General features: G+C 35.2%; 1 protein-coding gene across 1 annotated transcript in view; it reads left to right on the top strand.

Annotated features, from left to right (window-relative positions):
- The window catches only part of RYR2 (ryanodine receptor 2), a 758,695-nt gene that overhangs the window by 263,518 nt on the left and 476,232 nt on the right, over window positions 1–18,945 (top strand). The window contains 1 exon segment of the mRNA XM_044000528.1: window positions 11,636–11,740. Within this exon segment, the coding sequence (XP_043856463.1) occupies window positions 11,636–11,740 (105 nt within the window).

The following is an 18,945-nucleotide window of genomic DNA, read 5'->3' as shown; positions in this document are numbered from 1 at the left end:
GGTGGGTGCAGTGTTTCAGTCAGGGAAGTCACAGGGATGGTGAATGCAGTCATCAAGCAGTTAGTTGATGTATGCTTTCATAGAATGTGTTGTTTTGCTCATTGTTCTCAGAACTAGATGTGGGAAGCAAGAAGAGAAGGAAATGCTACATGTGGATTGTATCATGGTATGGAAGGTCATGGGTCAGTCTAGAAATGGTGCCTTCTGTGATCAGAAGCCTGAGGTCCCAGGAAGATAACTAGCATAATGGGTAGTCTGTTGTAATTGGGGAAGAAGAGCACAGCTTGAAGATGGCCAAGAAATATTAGCGTGGGTATCTGAATCAGGCTAGACATGAGGAAACTGCAACAACAAGAAGCCCAGTGGCTAAAGGCAGTATCTGGTTTGTGAGATGGGAGGTGGACATTGCATAGGAACATGACATCAAGATTTTCACTGGCCAGCAGTGTGGTCAGCCTGAATTGGGCTAGAAATTATATTTGACCAAACCGAAGCTCAGGGATTCAGTTTGAAACAGTAGACTGTAAAATAATAATCATTTGGTATGCTAATGTTCCCTTTCATACCTAAACAAATTTAACTAAAAAAATACGAGAAAATAAGTTAAAGATCTGAAGGAAATTTTAGAAAAAATTAGATATAATAGACTGGCAACCTCTGAATGTTTATTGTGAAGAATATACATATTTTTCAGCTTTGAGTATCTCTGCAAAATTTGACCATGTACAGAGACTTAAAAAGCTCATAATCTAATGTGAAAAACCTAGTTATCAAACACATTCTTTATTGACCACAACTCAATAAAAATTATAAGCACAAAGGGCACTTTAAAAAAATATTCAGACTTAAATTGAGACTAAATTATACAATTCCAAACACTTCATGGTTTAAAGAACAAATCATAAGGGGGCAGCTAGGTGGTGTAGTGGATAGAGCACCGGCCCTGGATTCAGGAGGACCTGAGTTCAAATGCGGCCTCAGATACTTAACACTTACTAGCTGTGTGACCCTGGGCAAGTCACTTAACCCCAATTGCCTCACGAAAAAAAAAAAAAAAGAACAAATCATAGCAGTAACAGATTAAAAAAAAATCAAAGAAAACAATGAACAAGGAGTCAGCATGCCAAATCTTTTGGAATACAGTAAATATTTTTCCGTGGGAAAAAGTATGTACCTAAATATTCATGAACAAAAGAGAGCAGTAGATCAATTAATTGGATATACAACTAAAAAATTAAGAAAAGGAACAAATCAACTCCCTTCCTTAAATAAAAACAAAAATGTCTAAAAAGAAAACATTTAATGATTAATAAATAAAACTTTTTTTAAAGGAAAAAAAGCTAGTAAAATAGACAAATCATTAGCTATTTTGATTAGAAAAATCAAATGAACAATATTAAAAATAAAGCAGTAATCACAACAAATACATGGAAGAAATATAACTCCCTAATTATATGCCAACATAATTTATGACTTACAAGATACTGATGAATATTCATAACTATAAATTGCCCAGATTAATAGAACAAAAAATAGATAATTTAAACAACTCTATCTCAGAAAAAGACAAGCCATAATTAACCTCTCAAAGGAAAAACTCCCAAGTTCAATTAGATTTAGAGTGAATTATACAAATATTCAAAGAAGTGTTTCTTGTATGACATAAGTTATTTGCAAAAATAGAGAAGGAAGGCATTTTACCAGATTCCTTTTATGAAACAAATATGGTAGGGAGAGGTAAAAGAAAGAAATCTATAGATCAATATTTAGTGAAAATTGGTGAATAATATTGAACAAAGTATTAACAAAAAGGTTACATCAAAATATTAAAAATAGTATTCGTGGTAATCAGGTTGGGTTTATGCTAGTAATTCCAGATTAATTCAGTATTAGAAATAAAATAGACTTATTAATAACAAAAATTATAAAGTTATATTAATACATGCAAAATTCTTTTGATGAAATGAAACACTAGTTGTGATTGAATTTTTACCTTAAAAAGGAATATAGATGATCATAAAGATAAAAAGGAATATTTTCATTACATAAAAATGAAAACTTCCATACAAGCAAAATAAATGCAGCTAAAATTATTGAAATACTTGAGAAAATTTCTGTGGCAAATTTTCCTGAAAAGTCAGTCAACAAACATTTATTCAGTACTATATGCCAAGATGGTGTGTTCAGCACTGAGGATATAAAGAATAAGCAAAAACAGTCTCTGCCCTTGGAATACCTTACAGACTCCCCCTTAACCAATCACATAACAATATTACAATCCATACAGCATTACAGAAACAACCAATCACAGCATATTTTACCAACCTCCCATATAGAGTAATTATAACGACCAATCAGATTGCAGCAGTCAACCAATCAGATTGCGACACTAGGCCTTAATCTTATTCTGGCCAAGACTATCCATTGCTCACTAGAACAGTGCTGTGTAAACATACATAAACATACATAACTTGTCAAGAAACAAAACTTACATTGGGGTTTGAACATTGGGGTCACATGGGGATCACCTTGGGTGCCTCAAGGTGAACTCCCAGCTTAGCTCAACTCCCATGAAACATAGGCCCCTCTCCAAGCCCTGCTCCAGCCTAAGTCCCAGGGCCTTGGGTCCTCAGAGCCTTGTGTATCAGGCAGCCCCCTGCTGGGAGGTTTGGGCAACAAGGTTGTGGGGCTTGAAACTGGATTCTCTCTCTATTTTTAGGGCCCTGAGAAGAGTCCAAATAGGGTCTTTTCTCTCAGTACCTTTGGTGGAGCTTCTATTTGATTTATCAAAAATGCTTTGGAGATTAATGTAGTATAACTGGATTGTTTTGAAGTTGTAGATTTAGGTATATTCAAGTTTGAGTTGTTGCAGTTTTATTATTTTTATTACTAATGATGCTTGGTACATTTTATCAAAAAGTCACTAAAAATAACCACATTAATTTACTAAAAAAACCCACCAAAATGCTAAACTACCCCATCCACAATTTCTGGTTTGTTTTATTTTATTTTTTTGCAAAAAAAGTATTAAATATTAATTTCTTGCTATCTTAATTATTCCTACCCCTTTTCAGTCTGTCAGAAGTAGGGGTTGAATCAGTCTAAGCTGGTTTGAGAAAGTAAGAGACTGAGAGTTGCCTTTGTAGAGTTGTAAATATATTTTTTTCCTGCTCACTCTAATTATTTGGAGTTTTTTATTCCATGTCTGTATGAGGCCTGTCACTCTGTGGGAAAGGGAAAGGAGGTTCTGGCAGGATAAAATTTTTCACAAAAGGCATGCTAATTATGACCTTGTAGAATCTTGCAAATTGATGTACATTGCTACACTAATCCATAAATTAAGTATTGCGTATTTATGCTTGGTAGAACACTGCTAAATAACTTTCAGAAATGAGAGATCTCTTTCTATTTTCTTATCTCTAAAATACATATTAAAAGAGATTTGGGAGAAAAGTCAGGGCTTTTGGCTGTCAGGCTGATATGGAAAGATATCATTGAACCTGTCTGAAGAGTATATATAAGGCTGCAGAGTGAGGTAGGTAGGGTGAGGAGGAATGGAAATTGTTAGGATTTATAGAAAATTGTAGTGCTATTTTAGGTCTGGAGGGCTGTCAATAGAAGGAAATACAAATAGAGTGTAGGGGTTCTAAGAAAATTTTTGTAGCATGTATTCAATGAAAAATCGGAGACCTCTTTTATCTTTTTTTATATTTCCACTAGTGCTCAGTGTAGTGCAAATGACACTTAATAAATATTTGTTGAATTAATGAATACATGCATATATAAATGAATAAATTACACTTGAATTGCAGAATTCCTGTATTTAGATTTTTTTGAAAACTAAGGCCTAATCTTCTTTCAATGACAATGGAAATCCTCACAACAGTATTGAGTTGTAGTTCTTATGTTTGAATCTTGACTCCTCTATGTGACCTAGTACAGGTCACTTAACCTTATAGTTCTTTCCAGCTTTAAATATAGCATGCTATAGTTACATAGTTATAATGATTCCATCTACATGAATCATTTTAGCTATAATGTTTACAACTTTGTGACTTAAATTGCATTGTATCAATTTATCCAGAATCTGCATTTTACTTTATACAGATGTACATGAATAATATTTTGTTGGCTGTACCAAATTACCTCAGATTAAATGATAGCTATATTGAGTTGCTTGCTCAAATCTATTAGTCAGACAGTTGTTTTAAATAGTTTTGCATAGCAGAGTCAACTTCATTTTACATTTGTGCTTTTATATGTATGTATGAATATACACATCTACTAATATTTAAGTATATTGTAAATATACATACATATATATACAAATTTAAACATATATAAAATTTTTGTTTTCAGTCATTTTTTAATTGTGTCTGACTCTTCATGACCCCATTTGAGGTTTTCTTGGCAAAGATACTGGAGTGGTTTGCCATTTCCTTCTCCAGCTTATTTTACAGATGAGAAAAGTGAGGCAAACAGGGTTAAGTGATTTGCCTTGGGTTACATAGTTAATAAATGTCTGAAGCAAGATTTGAATTGAAGAAAATGAGTCTTCTTGTGACTCCAGGCCTGGCACTCTACTCTATCCACTGTGTCACCAAGCTGCTATACATACATACATACACACATATACACACTTATATATTTAATATTAGTGTTTAAAAGTGCTTATAAAATGAAGATAATTTAAGGTAGATCTCTAACATGTATAACATATAATTTTATACTTGTATGATTCAGTAATTTCATCTATGTGAGTACTTCTTCCTCAACTAACATAGATGATACTTATCAACTCCCTCTTATTTGATTTTATTTTTTGTCCATGTCCTTTCAAATGAATTCCAGATGAAATAATTCATGAAAACAAGGCAATAGGAAGAACTGGTATTGGCCTCCTTCCTTACTTTCCTCCTCTAGACTGAGTGCTGATATGGGAGTCAACAATTTTGTTCTTTTTGATGCGATGAGAAGACCATCAGATCTTTGCATCTGACCTGCTATACCCAGGCTTACCCATCTAACATGATATGTTATGTGTTCCCCTAGCACTGTTATCCTAACTCTCTGTGTAACCTAGGGACTTCTGGGCCTTTCCATCTACCCTGCAGGTCATCTTTCCTTTCAATTGTTGTCTCTTCCAATTAGAGTAGGAGCTCCTTGAGAGCAAGGAGTTTTGTGGTGTGATGCTTGTACTTGCTGTAAGGGGCTAAAATTCTAGCTAGTCTGTCTAAAATATCTAATGAGTGGTCGCCAATAAATTATAAGCTTTAGCAAGAGTTAGACTTTTAAACACTTATTAAAGAGAATAAGAATTTGGCGAAGAGAGAGAGAAAGGCTTAGATTCATCTATCTATCTCAGGGAGCTACAATTCTCTTGCTCCACTGTCTACGAGAATCCTGGCAAAAGAGAGTGAGAGCCCCAGCCTCGCCCCCTCTTCCTCCCCCAAGCCAATGTCACTTCCTGATGCCAAAGAAAAGCCACATGGTCTTGCCCTCAGAGGCCTTCTCCTCATGGTGGAGCTTTCCTACAGTAAGTCACCAGCAGGTGGTGTCATTCCAATCGTTACAGTCCCCCCTTTGTTTCTCCAAGAAACAGGGTGTTTCCTTGATGAAACAGTCAGAAATAACAGAATATAATACCTTATGCTAACTAACAATATGTTAATAACAATATAGAAAAGGGAGAGAAGAAAGTTTTGTCCAGGGGGCAGTCCCTCATGAACCGGCGCTTTGACATTGGCCTGCAAAGGGAGAACCTCTGCAGAGAGTACATGTTACAGATGGTGTATATAATAACAGAAGGAAAAAAAGAAAAGAAAAACAATACAACAAAACTGTTCATTTAAAGTCTCTGAAAGTCTTCTCAGATGTCCTCTGGGTGTAGTCATGGAATGGAAGTCTTTTCAGAGGTTGATGAGTAGATGCTGGTAGTCAACCAGGAAAACTTCCTACAAAATTGAGCTTAACACAACTTTAAAATAGCTTTGTCAATAATCAAATCAAATAATGAAAGTTCTTAAAAACACGTCTAAGGGAATTCAGAATCTTAGTTGTTATACATGAAACATATAATAAAACAAAAATTGAAACATTCTTTAAAGCTTAAAATTACCATAGTCCCCCCTCATGGAGGGTAAATTGAGAAGATAATTACTTCTATATTAATTTTAAAAAATAATTTTTTATCTTTGTTTCATCATTTTTTGCATCATCTGCCTAATTATCCTCATGCCATTATGAGAAATTAAAAAATCTAATACAATTGGTAACAGATGTCAAAGCCAAATCTGACACCTGAGATAATTATGGGGGTTACCATAAAAGAACAGAGAAATGATGGCATATGAGCATTCCCACACTTGAGCAATATATACTGCCCATGCAGTATGCCAGGCTTAAAATAGGTGGATGGGATATACATCCATGTCACTGAACATATTGGAGGAAACTGAGTCAGACATAATCAGATGTATGGCATTGAGATATCCATGGCATCAGGCATATAGGAGGGGGCATAGAAGCCAGGTGTAGAATGAGATGAGTGGGATCAAAACTTCCAGCCATTTGTACAATATTGTGGGGAAAAAAATTAAACCAAGAGAAACCAACCTCAGCATTTGTCAAAAGCTATTCCCTCAATTGGGGGCAGCTAGATGGCAGGGGGCAGCTAGATGGCACAGTGGTTAAAGCACCAGCCCTGGATTCAGGAGTACCTGAGTTCAAATCCGGCCTCAGACACTTAACACTTACTAGCTGTGTGACCCTGGGCAAGTCACTTAACCCCAATTGCCTCACTAAAAAAAAGAAAAAAAAGCTATTCCCTCGGCCATACCTTGACTTCATGCATGTCTCCCCTCATGTGAACAGTTCAATGTCTGCTCTTGCATGTATTCCTCTTGTGATTGGATGGCATCTTGGCCAACTGGCATCTGATAACTCAGAATGAAGGCAGTTAATGTCTTAAATGGTACGTTCCCATAATCCAAGTCTCACTATGGATTTAAAAATTGAGGATAATAAATGATCGCAAAAAATGTCAGTGTACCTTGACTCAGAATATAATATACAATTATGCAACAATTTCGAATAATGCCCCCCTTTTTTTACTAAGTATACAATTACTTTTGTGAAAAATCAGAACATATTTAAATACAAGTTAAAACACAACACAATCCTAAAGAAAACTTTTTTTTGAAAAAGAAAACTTTTACAAATGTTCTCCTCTTTTTTTTTATATGCTCATCAAAAATAATACTTCTAGAATAAATTTACACTTGCCATGGCAACCAGTTTGCCAAGGAAATGCTTTGCATAGAAGAAAATACACATGGAAGAATAAAAGACAATGAAATTCAAACTAGGGAAATCTAAACAAATCTAAACTTAACATTAATAAGAGTACTATAAAATATAAACTTGATCATATGACTATAAAAAGCTTTTACAAATATTCTCCTTTTTTAAAAAAACAACTAAGTATAAAACACAATCTCAAAAGCATGAAAATCTCTATGAAAATACCCATACCATTAATTTCAAAATGTAGATGTAATAGCATAGAAATCCTATGTAACCTCTGAACTAACATTATTTCTCTGAGTGAATTTAGAACATTTTTGATTCCAATATCTAAAATACCCAATACTTATATTAATACCTTGCTGCTTACTTCTATATTTCTGTAAATATTTCTTCTTGAAATATGATGATGATTGTCATTTTTATTCAGTTTAAGTTTGTCTTCTTTAATCTCTCTATATTGTCTGTCGGTCCTTTCATAATACAAATGCTTTATAAGGTTACTAATTAAAGACAAAAGCAGATTAGCAAAATTATGAACAAAAAGAGCATATTTGGAATTTAAAGGGTTTTTTGAGTCAGAATCAAATCTAGGCTGGGGAAGGGCTGAGCCTGACTGAGTAGAAGCTGGTGGATTAGATCTCGTGACCTCCGGGGCAGGAAGATCAAGAGGCTTGGCCATGGGAGGTGGCACCAGAGGAGAGGGAGGAGTTGGGGTCCCAAGAGGAGGGGAGGGGACCACCTCTCCTATGAGGTGCACAGCCTGGGAATCTAACTCAGGCCTGATTTCCCCTTCCCCTTCTTCTAGGGGATTAAAGGCTTCTAGGGAAGCCTCCAGGCATGGTGAATTAGAGAGTCTCTTAGCATTAGAATTTGAAAAAAATGCAGGAGTCAGAGGTTTCTCTGAAAAAGCTTGGTTGGGAGAGGGGGTATATTTATATTCCCTTGTGTGAGCACCTTGCTGGCTCTTCTAACAAAAATAAAAATAAAAACAGAAAATCCACAAAAACAAGGCATTAACATGATCTTATCTCCCATTTGACTGGTTAAACAGACTAAAATCAGAAATAGGGTATTTAGAGAGTTTAAAAGATCCATTTGAAAAAATTTAAAGGGAAAACAGCTGGTACTTAGCAGTTTATAGGGACAGGGTAGGGGAAATTTCTTACCCAACTGGAAGATCAGAAGACTGAGGTTCAGCTTTCCTCTTCATGGTCAGCCATCTGTAAGGGGCTAAAATTCTAGCTAGTCTGTCTAAAATATCTAATGAGTGGTCGCCAATAAATTATAAGCTTTAGTAAGAGTTAGACTTTTAAGCATTTATTAAAGAGAATAAGAATTTGGTGAAGAGAGAAAGGCCTAGATTCATCTATCTATCTCAGGGAGCTACAGTTCTCTTGCTCCACTGTCTATGAGAGTCCTGGCAAAAGAGAGTGAGAGCCCCAGCCTCGCCCCCTCTTCCTCCCCCAAGCCAATGTCACTTCCTGACGCCAAAGAAAAGCCACATGGTCTTGCCCTCAGAGGCCTTCTCCTCATGGTGGAGCTTTCCTACAGTAAGTCACCAGCAGGTGGCGTCATTCCAATCGTTACATTGCTGTCCATTTTATTATCCCTTAATCCTACTTCATGACCAATTTACCTCTTCTTATGGTCACACATTTGCAAATGTTGAAGGATTACTATACATCCATTTCTCTTTCTTTACATGGTTCTTAATGGATTATATTTTAAATTTTTATTCATGTTTTAATTGTATGTGTATATTTTATGAGTGTGAAAAGGAGTAGTTGTTGTTTGTCCTTCATTCTTGAAGAGGACTATGATAGATGTCATGACTTGCAGTGAATTGGGTTTAATAAGGGAGGGCTGTGCAAAGTCACCAGCCTCACTTTCTCCTCCAGAGCCATCTGGATCCAGTGGCAAGATATATCAGGATTTCTGGAGATGGCCCTGGATTTGGAAGGCAATTGGGGTTGTGACTTGCAGAGGGTCACACAGCTACTAAGTGTCTGAGGTGAGATTTGTACTCAGGTCTTCTTGACTCCAGGGCCAGTGTTCTATCCACTGCTCCACCTAACTGCCATCACCTCTGTTTCAAAGGATGGTACAAAAGGTAGTTATAGTAGAGCCTTGGTGATTAAGAGATCATTGGTGGACTTTGAAGAGAGCAATTTCATTTGAATGATAAGTTGAGAAGTAGGATACTAAGAGGTTAAGGAGAGAATTAGAGGAAATAAAATGAAGGCACTTATTGTAGATGGCCTTTTAAAGGAGTTTAGCCATAAAGGGCAGAAGAGATATAGGATGATAATGAGAACAGAAGGATCAAATGAGCTTTTTTTTTGAGAATTTAGAAGACATGTTTGTAGGCAGTAGGGAAGGAGCCAGTAGAAAGACTGAAGATAAGTGATGGAGTGAGAATGCAAGCCTTCTAGTGGGTCTTCCTGCCTTGAGTCTCTCCAGCTACAATCTATTGTACATTGAGGCATTAAAAGCGATTTTCCTAAAATGTAGGTCTGATCATGTCACCTCCCTACTCAGTGAACTCTAATGGCTCCCTGGTGCCTCCAGGATCAAATATAAATCCTCTGTTAAGCTTTCAGTCCTGTGTATCAGTAATCATTCCTTATATGTTAGATACCCGTTTTATGTAAGGCACTTAACTTGTGTTGGGGAAACAAGAAACAAAACAGAATTAGAGTCCCTGACTTCATAGAATTACATTTATTAGGACCATATTGAATATACATGGATAGGTAAAGATACGGCCATTTGAGGGGAAAAAAACAAGAAGACCTAAATACTGGGAGAATCCTGAAAGACTTGTAAGAGAAGATGGCTTCAAGAAGAGAAGATGCTTGTCTTTGAAACCGTATAAGAAATAGGCAAATTGTGAGAATGCATGGTTTCAGTTAACATTTCAAAAAATTTATTTTATTTTCAATTTATGAAATGAAATAAGTATTTCCATAACATGGTATAACAAAAAAGATGATTGCACATGAAATTACAAATCTGTTAGTATAGCTTGCTATTCCTTTTAAATATAAAGTTATAATGTAAATTTCTTTTTTCCCCATTTCTCTCCTCCCCTCTACCCCATCCTAGAGATGATTACCATTAGACACAAAAATTATACATTATGATCAAGTGGAATTTTTACCAGGAATGCAGGGTTTAACACAAGGAAAACTATTAACATAATTGGTTATATCAATATTAAAAGTTTAAAAATCATATTATTATATCATTAGATGCACAAAAAACTTTGGATAAAGTATAGCTTTCATTTCTATTAAAACACACTTAAAATATTGGTATAAATTGATTTTTTCTTAAATTGATAAAAATGCATTTATCTTAAACCATCAACAGGCATTGTTTGTAATAGGAATGTTAGCCTTCTGAGTTAGATCAGGTGTGAAACTTTCATTAATATTCAATATTATATTAGAAACCCTCTCGATAGCAATAAGAGAAGAAAAAAATAGAAGTAATGGGAATAGGGAATGAGGTAATAAAACTATCTTTTTTTCAGATGATATAATGATATACTTGGGAAATCCCAAAGACTCAACTAAGAAGTTGGTTGAAATAATCATTTTAACAAAGTAGCAGGATATGAAATAGATCTATATAAATCATCAGCATTCCTATATATCACATACAAAATCTTGCAAGAAGAGATAGTAAAAGACACTCCATTTAAAATAACTGGAGGTAGTATAAAATACCTGGGAGTACACCTGCCAAAATAAACCCAGGAAGTATGTAAACGAAATTATTTTAAAAAATTTTATGCAAATAAAATCGGATTTAAATAATTGGAGAACTATTAATTATTCATGGGTGGTAGGCAGGGCCAATATAATAAAATTACAATTTTGCCTGAACTAATTCATATATTCAATACCATCTCAATTAAATTATGAAAAAACATTTTACTGAATTAGAAAAAATAATAACAAAATTCATTTGGAAGAACAAGAAGTCAAGACTATCAAAGGAACTAATGAAAATGTGTGAAGGAATGAGATTTCAGTTACATAAGAAAAAATATTTTACAAGGAATTCTAGCTTACACCAGGAGGGGGATAAACCAAGTTATGATTATTAATAATTTTTTAAAAATGTCTCAAAATCTCTATGTTAATGTGTTTTTTTCCTGTTTTGTCTCAATTTGCACCTGGCATAGCCTGAAATAATCAGACAATTGTTGAGATCCAATTTTACTTTGTTTATGAAGATTATCCAGGCAAGAAAATTTGGGTTAGTTTCTGGTTAATTGACAATGATAATATTAATAATTTAATTTTTTTCTTTTAAACAGAATGTCCCTCCAGACCTATCTATATGTACCTTTGTGTTGGAACAATCCCTATCTGTCCGAGCTCTCCAGGAGATGCTGGCCAACACTATGGAGAAAGCAGAAGGGGCAAGTACTCAAATCTACATAGAATTTTAACATATAATGAACTTAGCCACCAATCAACTAATCTATTTTTTTTACAGGTATTATCACATTCTAGAGTTTTCTTATAATGTATCAAGGCAGTGTCTTTTATTATTTCTTCAAATTCATTTTAAATATTTTTTATGTAATTGGCTTCTGTGATAGATTGCAGAGCTGTAAAAACTTCAATACTAAGTTGACTCATTGGGGAATTCTTTGCCACTGAAATATATAATTGATACCAGCATTTTTATTGTGATTTAATGTTTATTTATATTTTCAATATTAACATTGCTTATATGTTACTAACTGCTTTATGTGTAATCATCACATTTCATTATCATTTACTTTATTCTGGGTTATTTTTAGCCATCTAACTATTTCAGCTTTTAAACAATTGTTGTGGAGGAAATTTCACAGGACGGTTATATATTTTATTTGGAATACAGAGATAGTAAGAATGATATATCAGTCTATGCTCTGCTGTAGTTTTGCAAACAGATATTCCTTTAGCTATTCTTCTTAAACTTGGGCTACTTATTGATGCTGATCATATCATCCCTTAGGATATTTACATTTCCTCCCCTCATTATGTAAGTGGCAGAGGAGATAGAATGTGGGACTTGGAATCAGGAAGATTTGTGTTCAAAGACTGCCTTAGACATGGGCTTTGTGAGCCTGGTGAAGTCATTTATCACTCAGCCTAAGTTTCCTTATCTGTAAATGGGATAATAGGATTTATCCCACAGGGTTGTTGTAAAAATCAAGTGAGATATCAGGTGCTGTCTTTTGCAAACCTTAACACAGTATAATAATGTTATGCCATGTTATATTGTGGTTACTATGATCATGCTCATGTTTATTTTTATTTAATTAGCTATTCTCTATGAGACTTGGTGGGATCCAATTTCTGGAAATTGTCTATTTTTGATTACTCATTAAAACTTACAGTTAAGGAGATCTAATAATGTTTTGAAATAAATGTTGTAGCACATGGGGCAGCTAGGTGGCGCAGTGGATAGAGCACCAGCCCTGGAGTCAGAAGTACCTGAGTTCAAATCCGGCCTCAGACACTTAACACTTACTAGCTGTGTGACCCTGGGCAAGTCACTTAACCCCAATTGCCTCACTAAAAAAACAAAAACAAACATAAACACAAATGTTGTAGCACATGGCTTGACCAAACAAGTATAATTATTCTAGATATGAAATTGAAAATTATATATACTATTCATTAGAGACAAACATTTTTTCATACATTCAAATAGACCTGTTCTTTCATTCATGTGGGTATTCTCCCAATCTATGCTTGTGTGACTTCTGTTCATGTGCTCCTATACATTTACTACAAGGGTTTAGCCAATATGTGAACACCTTCCTTTCTTTTTTCTTGATATCATAAAGATAAGTACAGTAGTCCATGGATTATCCATCAGCTATCCCTTGTTCTTGCCATATGACTAGACCTTCTTTTTCATACATATATGTATGAAATATATTTCTTTGATATCTTTTACTCTCCCTTTCCATTTGTAATTTGTTGCACACTGCTTAGATCTACCATGCCTTTCTTCATTGTCTCTGAATGATATTCATTTTCACATCTTCTAATATTAGAGCATTCTATCATTTGAAGCTATATTACATCACTGGGGGAATATTGGTATGAAAAAGATGTGCAGATAAATTTAGGGTCATTAAAAGAACTTTGTAATATATCAAATGTAGTTGTTTGTTTTTTTCTTTCTGTTAAATTTTGGGCCCAGTTGTCCATTACCGACAATCTAAGTGGGATGATTACACACACATATTTCTTTACACACGTTTGATGATAGAAAAGCCCCTTGTTAGGATTAATAAAAAATTAAATGGTTATACATATCAGACTAGAAAAGCAATCCCCATTTATGACAATGTAACTTCTGTCTGAATTTTCATTTTTTTCCCATTTCCTACAATTTAGGATAGAGTTTCATATGTGTTAGATATATTTTAAACTACTTAAAAATAAATTTTAATTCTCATTATGCTCATAATGAGAAAGGGAGGGCACTAAAGAGGGTATTCATATTTCTAATTGATTTTGATGGTATTTATATTTTGAAATAAAACTTTTTATTGAATTTCTAGTTGACAAAGTTGTCAAGGCCCTGTCCTACTTCTAATCAACCATGAAGCAGCTGTGTCATTAACTTTTTTCCTTTGGATTTTTAATATTTAGGCTAGAAAAAAGTTTGCAGTTAGTATGTGTGTGTGTATATATATATATATATATATATATATATATATATATATGAGATAAAACAAGAAACAATAGAAAATTTCTCAAAGGAACTTGGGGTTTTTTTGCCCTCAAAACTTCAGTTCATCATTAAATGACATTGATGCATGTCAACTTGAACATGAATCAGATCTACAAACCATCTGAATGTCTGTCTGCTGAGAGTCTAAAATATATGCCTATAGATACATGCATTATATATATAAATATAATATATACATAGGATGAAAAACATGTTGCTCTTGAGGCATGACACCTTTTGAACATGGATCATATCTCCAAACCACTTGAAAATCTGCTGAGTCTAAAAATAGTATTTTGTGGCATACACAGATACATAGGATGCAAAACACATTACTATTTCAAATCTATATCTTTTTAAGATCCAGTTCTACAAGACTGGCTTAAAAAGCAACGGAGTGAATTTTTATAGTACAAGGTTCTTCTGATACTAAATTTATGTATATGAAGTGATTTGAAGCATTATTTTTTAAAAAGCATGTCATATGTTGGTGCTGACTTGTAATTAGTTTTTTTCATTTTAAAATATTTGGATTTAATAATTTGTAATTTTGTTTTAATTTGGGGTTCTAAGGGACAGAACAATAATGGAAGTAGCAGGAAAACGTATGGCTGAGCTTTCCCTCTAGAGCCTCCCAGCAGAGAACTAGAAAACTCACCAGTCTGAATTCTGATTGTATGACCTAAGGGGAATAAAAACCACCACCATGAGTCATTTTCCCAACCCAGATTGGCATAGAAATACAAATTGAGAGGACTATAGAAACTGTGGATGAGTCTGGTCAGAACTGCGTGCACAGCATTACAGTCCTCAGGTACTGAAGGAAGAACAAAGCTCTGCACTAAGAAAGGAAGTGATCCCCAAAGTCCCTGAACTAATGCAAAGCATGAGAATAGGTGCTATATGGCAACTCTGTAGCTTAGTGCTCAGTTTTAGGTGACAGATCAGGATGGGCTGAGGAAGGGAACTGTTCCATGCAGTGGTAGAAAGGATTTTCAGGCTCTAACTGTATGTAGAATGAGGAAAGGTTAAGATAGAAACAGTAGCTGTGTGACTGACCTTAGGAGAAGACCCAGGATTCAGGTCTAGTCTGTAACCTAAGCTGAAGCTTACAGTGGAATAACCAAGTTAGGAACCCAGACCAAAGGATAGCTGATAATTGCTGAGTTTAGAAGCACTTTAATGGAACTTCCAGCCAAGGATAAGCTGAAAGACCCAAATCAAGATGCAGAACTTGAAGAGTTCAGACAAACCAGAAGGGGAATGAGTGACTCTGCCCCATTTCCAGTCACATTGGTAGCACTGAAAGCTTCCATTTCCCTGGCCTGAGCTAGCTATGAGATCTGGAATAACACAATGCTTAATACTCTAAGAAAGCAGTAGAAACACTCAAAGGAGCAAAAGCTCAACCCACATGTTCATTCCAGAAGTGTGAGGAGCCCAGCCCCAAATTAAAATCCATATTCACGAAGTAGATTGGGAAAATGAGAAACAAATAAACAAAAGAGAATCCCATCATAAAACAAAACAAAACAAAACAAAAAACGTATTATGGAAACAGTAAAGCTCAAGACATAGGCCCAAAGGAAGATAATTACTCAAAATATCCACAAGCAAAGCTTCAAAGAAAAATCTAGCTTGAGCAAAAGTCCAAGAATTCCTAGAAGAGTTTAAGTAATATTTTAAAAGAGCTAAAAATGATTTAAAAAACCAAACGAAAGCACCAGAAGGAAAAATGGGAAAAGATACATGCACTATGGAAGAAAGGTGTGAAAATAGAATTAATAGTTTGAAACAAGAGGTACAAAATATTACCCAAGAAAATAATTCCCTTAAAATTAAAATATACCAAATAGAAGAAGCTCTAGGAGATATCAAGACACATTAAACACTCAAAAGACAGGAAAACCCCATGACAATGTGAAGTATCTCATAGGAAAAATAACTCACTTGGAAAACTGATGGAGGAGAGATGATTTAAGAATCATTGGACTGCCTAAAACCATCACCAACAAAAAGCCTGTATATCATATTTCAAGAAATCACAAAATTTCCTAGATCTCATAGAATCAGAGGACAAAGTAGAAATAGGAAGAATCCCTATGTGGGGGCCGAAATTTAATATATGGAGCGTTAAATGGGTGACTCGCCGAAATATTGGGGTCCCGGAAATAATGAGGGACCTTTACTTTCAAAGCTCCCTCCCCTCTGAACTGCCCTTTTAGATATTTCTCCCAGGCCAATAAGAAAGGAGCCTTACAGCTTCTTTTCCACAAAAGGATCAGATTTTATTACTTGGGAATTAATTAAACAACAAAGGTGAAATTAATAAAAATCAAAGATAAGGAAATAGGAAAAAGAAATACAGATAAATTCTCTTAACTCACCACACCTGGAAAGTCTGCTAGCTTTCTCGCATCACCGAGAAGACCGAGGAGCCAGTGAGCAAGCGCTAGAGTGTTCTGGAAGAGGCTTTCCTCCCCTCAGAGAATGTTCAATCTCTCCTCCCCATCCTTCAAAACTGTCTATGGAGAGTTCTCCTTCTGACCTCAGTAGCATACGTAACTTCAGGGTGGGCCAGGTGTGACCTCTCCCAAATGAGTCATCTAAAACACCAATAATTTTTTACCACAAATAATTTTTACCATGCCAAGTCACTTCCTGAAAGAAACCTCAAAATGAAAACTCTGAAGAATATTAAAACCAAAATACATATCTTAGGACAAAGAAAATAGTACTAAGAAAATGTATTATAAGAATCCAGAAAGAAAGAATTTCAAGTACTGAACTGTTCACAATTAGAATCGTAAGATTTAGCAGCTTCCATTATAAAGTTGTGGAGAGCTCTTTATATTTGAGAAGGGAAAAAAAATAGTCTTAAAACCAAGAATAACTTACCCAGCAAAACAATTCTACAGGGAAAAAATGATTTTTAGTGAAATAGAGGTCTTTCAAGCATTCCTGATGGAAAGAGTTGTGTAGAAGCATTGACATACAAACACAGGAGTCAAAAGAAGTGTAAGAAAGTAAATATGAACAAAAAGAGATGGGAGAGACATTGGAATGTTTGTTGGTATCAGGGAAGCAGCCAGTAGATAGAAAGAGATTGAAAATTAGAGTGAAAGTAGGTCTGGTAGAGGAGGCATCTCTCTTGAAGAAGATAGAGTGGAGTGGGATCACTTGTTCACATAGAAGGGTTTGCCTTGGCAAGAAGAGGTGGCCAATTCTTTATGTGAAATAGAGTTGAAGCAGAAGATAGTGGGGGAAGACATCTGAGAGTCATGTGAATGAGACAAAGGATAGAAAAGGGAGCTCTCATTTGAAAAGACTCATTTTTTTTTCAGTTAAATATGAGGCAAATTTCTCATTTCTAGAACTATATTAAATAAAAAATAAAATCACTGATGATAATGGACATTCATGAGTTACTCTAGGTCTTTGATTATGTTTCATGGACTTTGTGCCTCTCACATAGGTATGAATGTCCCTATGGAGTGATTAATTGGGATAATTTGATTACCTTAGACTGTTGTTGCTTTTGTACTGAGCCTATGGTCAGGCCTTTGTTTATTTAGGCACACCTAAAGGGATGTAGTATGGCACCTAGGTGGCATAATGGGTAGAGTGCTATAGGTATGGAGTCAAGAAGACCTCAGTTGAAATCCACTCCCAGATACTTATTAGCTATGTGACCATGGACAAATCTCTTGACTTTGCCTAAGTTTTCTCATCTGTAAAATGAGCTGGTGAAGGAAATGCCAAACCTCTATAATATCTTTGCCAAGAAAACCCCAAATGGGGTCAGGAATTGTCAGACATGACTGATGTGTTAGGGAAGTATTAAGATCTTTGGAGACTAATTCAGAGTGGAACTAATCAAGGAAAGGAATCAGATCAGAGAAACAAAGCTGAGAGAAGAGACTTTGGTATATGTGAGGGGCATTGAATTTTACAGTTTCAACAGAATTTTCATTTATGCAATCAGAATCCTTTGTACAAAATCAGAGTCCTAAGCGTTGGCCTTGAATGCTTTAACCTGATAAAACTGATCAGGATTATGTGCTTAACCCTTACAAAAGCACAAAGCTAGACAGCAGTTCATCTGGAAAACAAAACAAAACAAAACACCTGGGGGTATTGTACACTTCCTAGTTTGGTAAATCGAGAGTGTAATATGTCCTGGTCAGACCTTATCTGTAGCCTTTGTGTTCAATTCTTTGTTTCACCATTTAGGAATTAGATGGATAAGTTGGAGGGAAGCAGAAGAGGGTATCCAGGAAAGACCTGGAGGTTGTGGCCCATAGGGATTGGTTTAAGCAACTAGGAACGTTGAGTTTGGAGATGAAAGGAACGGGAAACTGCATTCAAGTATCTGGATTGCTCTTCTGCAGAATAGCTATTCAACTTGTAATTTGTGGCTCCTGAGGGCATAAAAGTATCATCAGGTAGAAGTTTTAGAGGAGAAAATTGTCTTTGTCAGAATGAACTTTTTTTACAATTATAGTTTTTAGAAAATTAAATTAGACAGCCACAGGAGATTCTTCTCCCTGGAGTTCTTCAGGCAAAAGCTGTTAAGCTTTTGCTAAGGATGTTGTGGAGAGAGTTGTTAATAAAAAAATCAGTTAGGAACAGTTAGCCTCTGAGACTCATGCCAATTCTGAGATTAGGTGATTATGTGGGCCTTTTTTGAGTTTATATAGCCAATACCCAAATTGATTTAGAAATTCCCTCCAGTGACACAAATCACAATCCATCTGTGTTTGTCCATCCTAAGTGACTTGTCCACGTGCTCTGTTAAATTTGACATATGGTGCCTTTTCACTTTATCCTGATATTGTGAGGGTGCCAGTTGAGCACCATGGCTGTTAAGCTGTACTATTTTGC

Source organism: Dromiciops gliroides, chromosome 4 (assembly GCF_019393635.1).
Source record: "Dromiciops gliroides isolate mDroGli1 chromosome 4, mDroGli1.pri, whole genome shotgun sequence".
NCBI classification, from domain to species: domain Eukaryota; kingdom Metazoa; phylum Chordata; class Mammalia; order Microbiotheria; family Microbiotheriidae; genus Dromiciops; species Dromiciops gliroides.
This window is presented reverse-complemented; position numbering and strand designations above follow the sequence as displayed.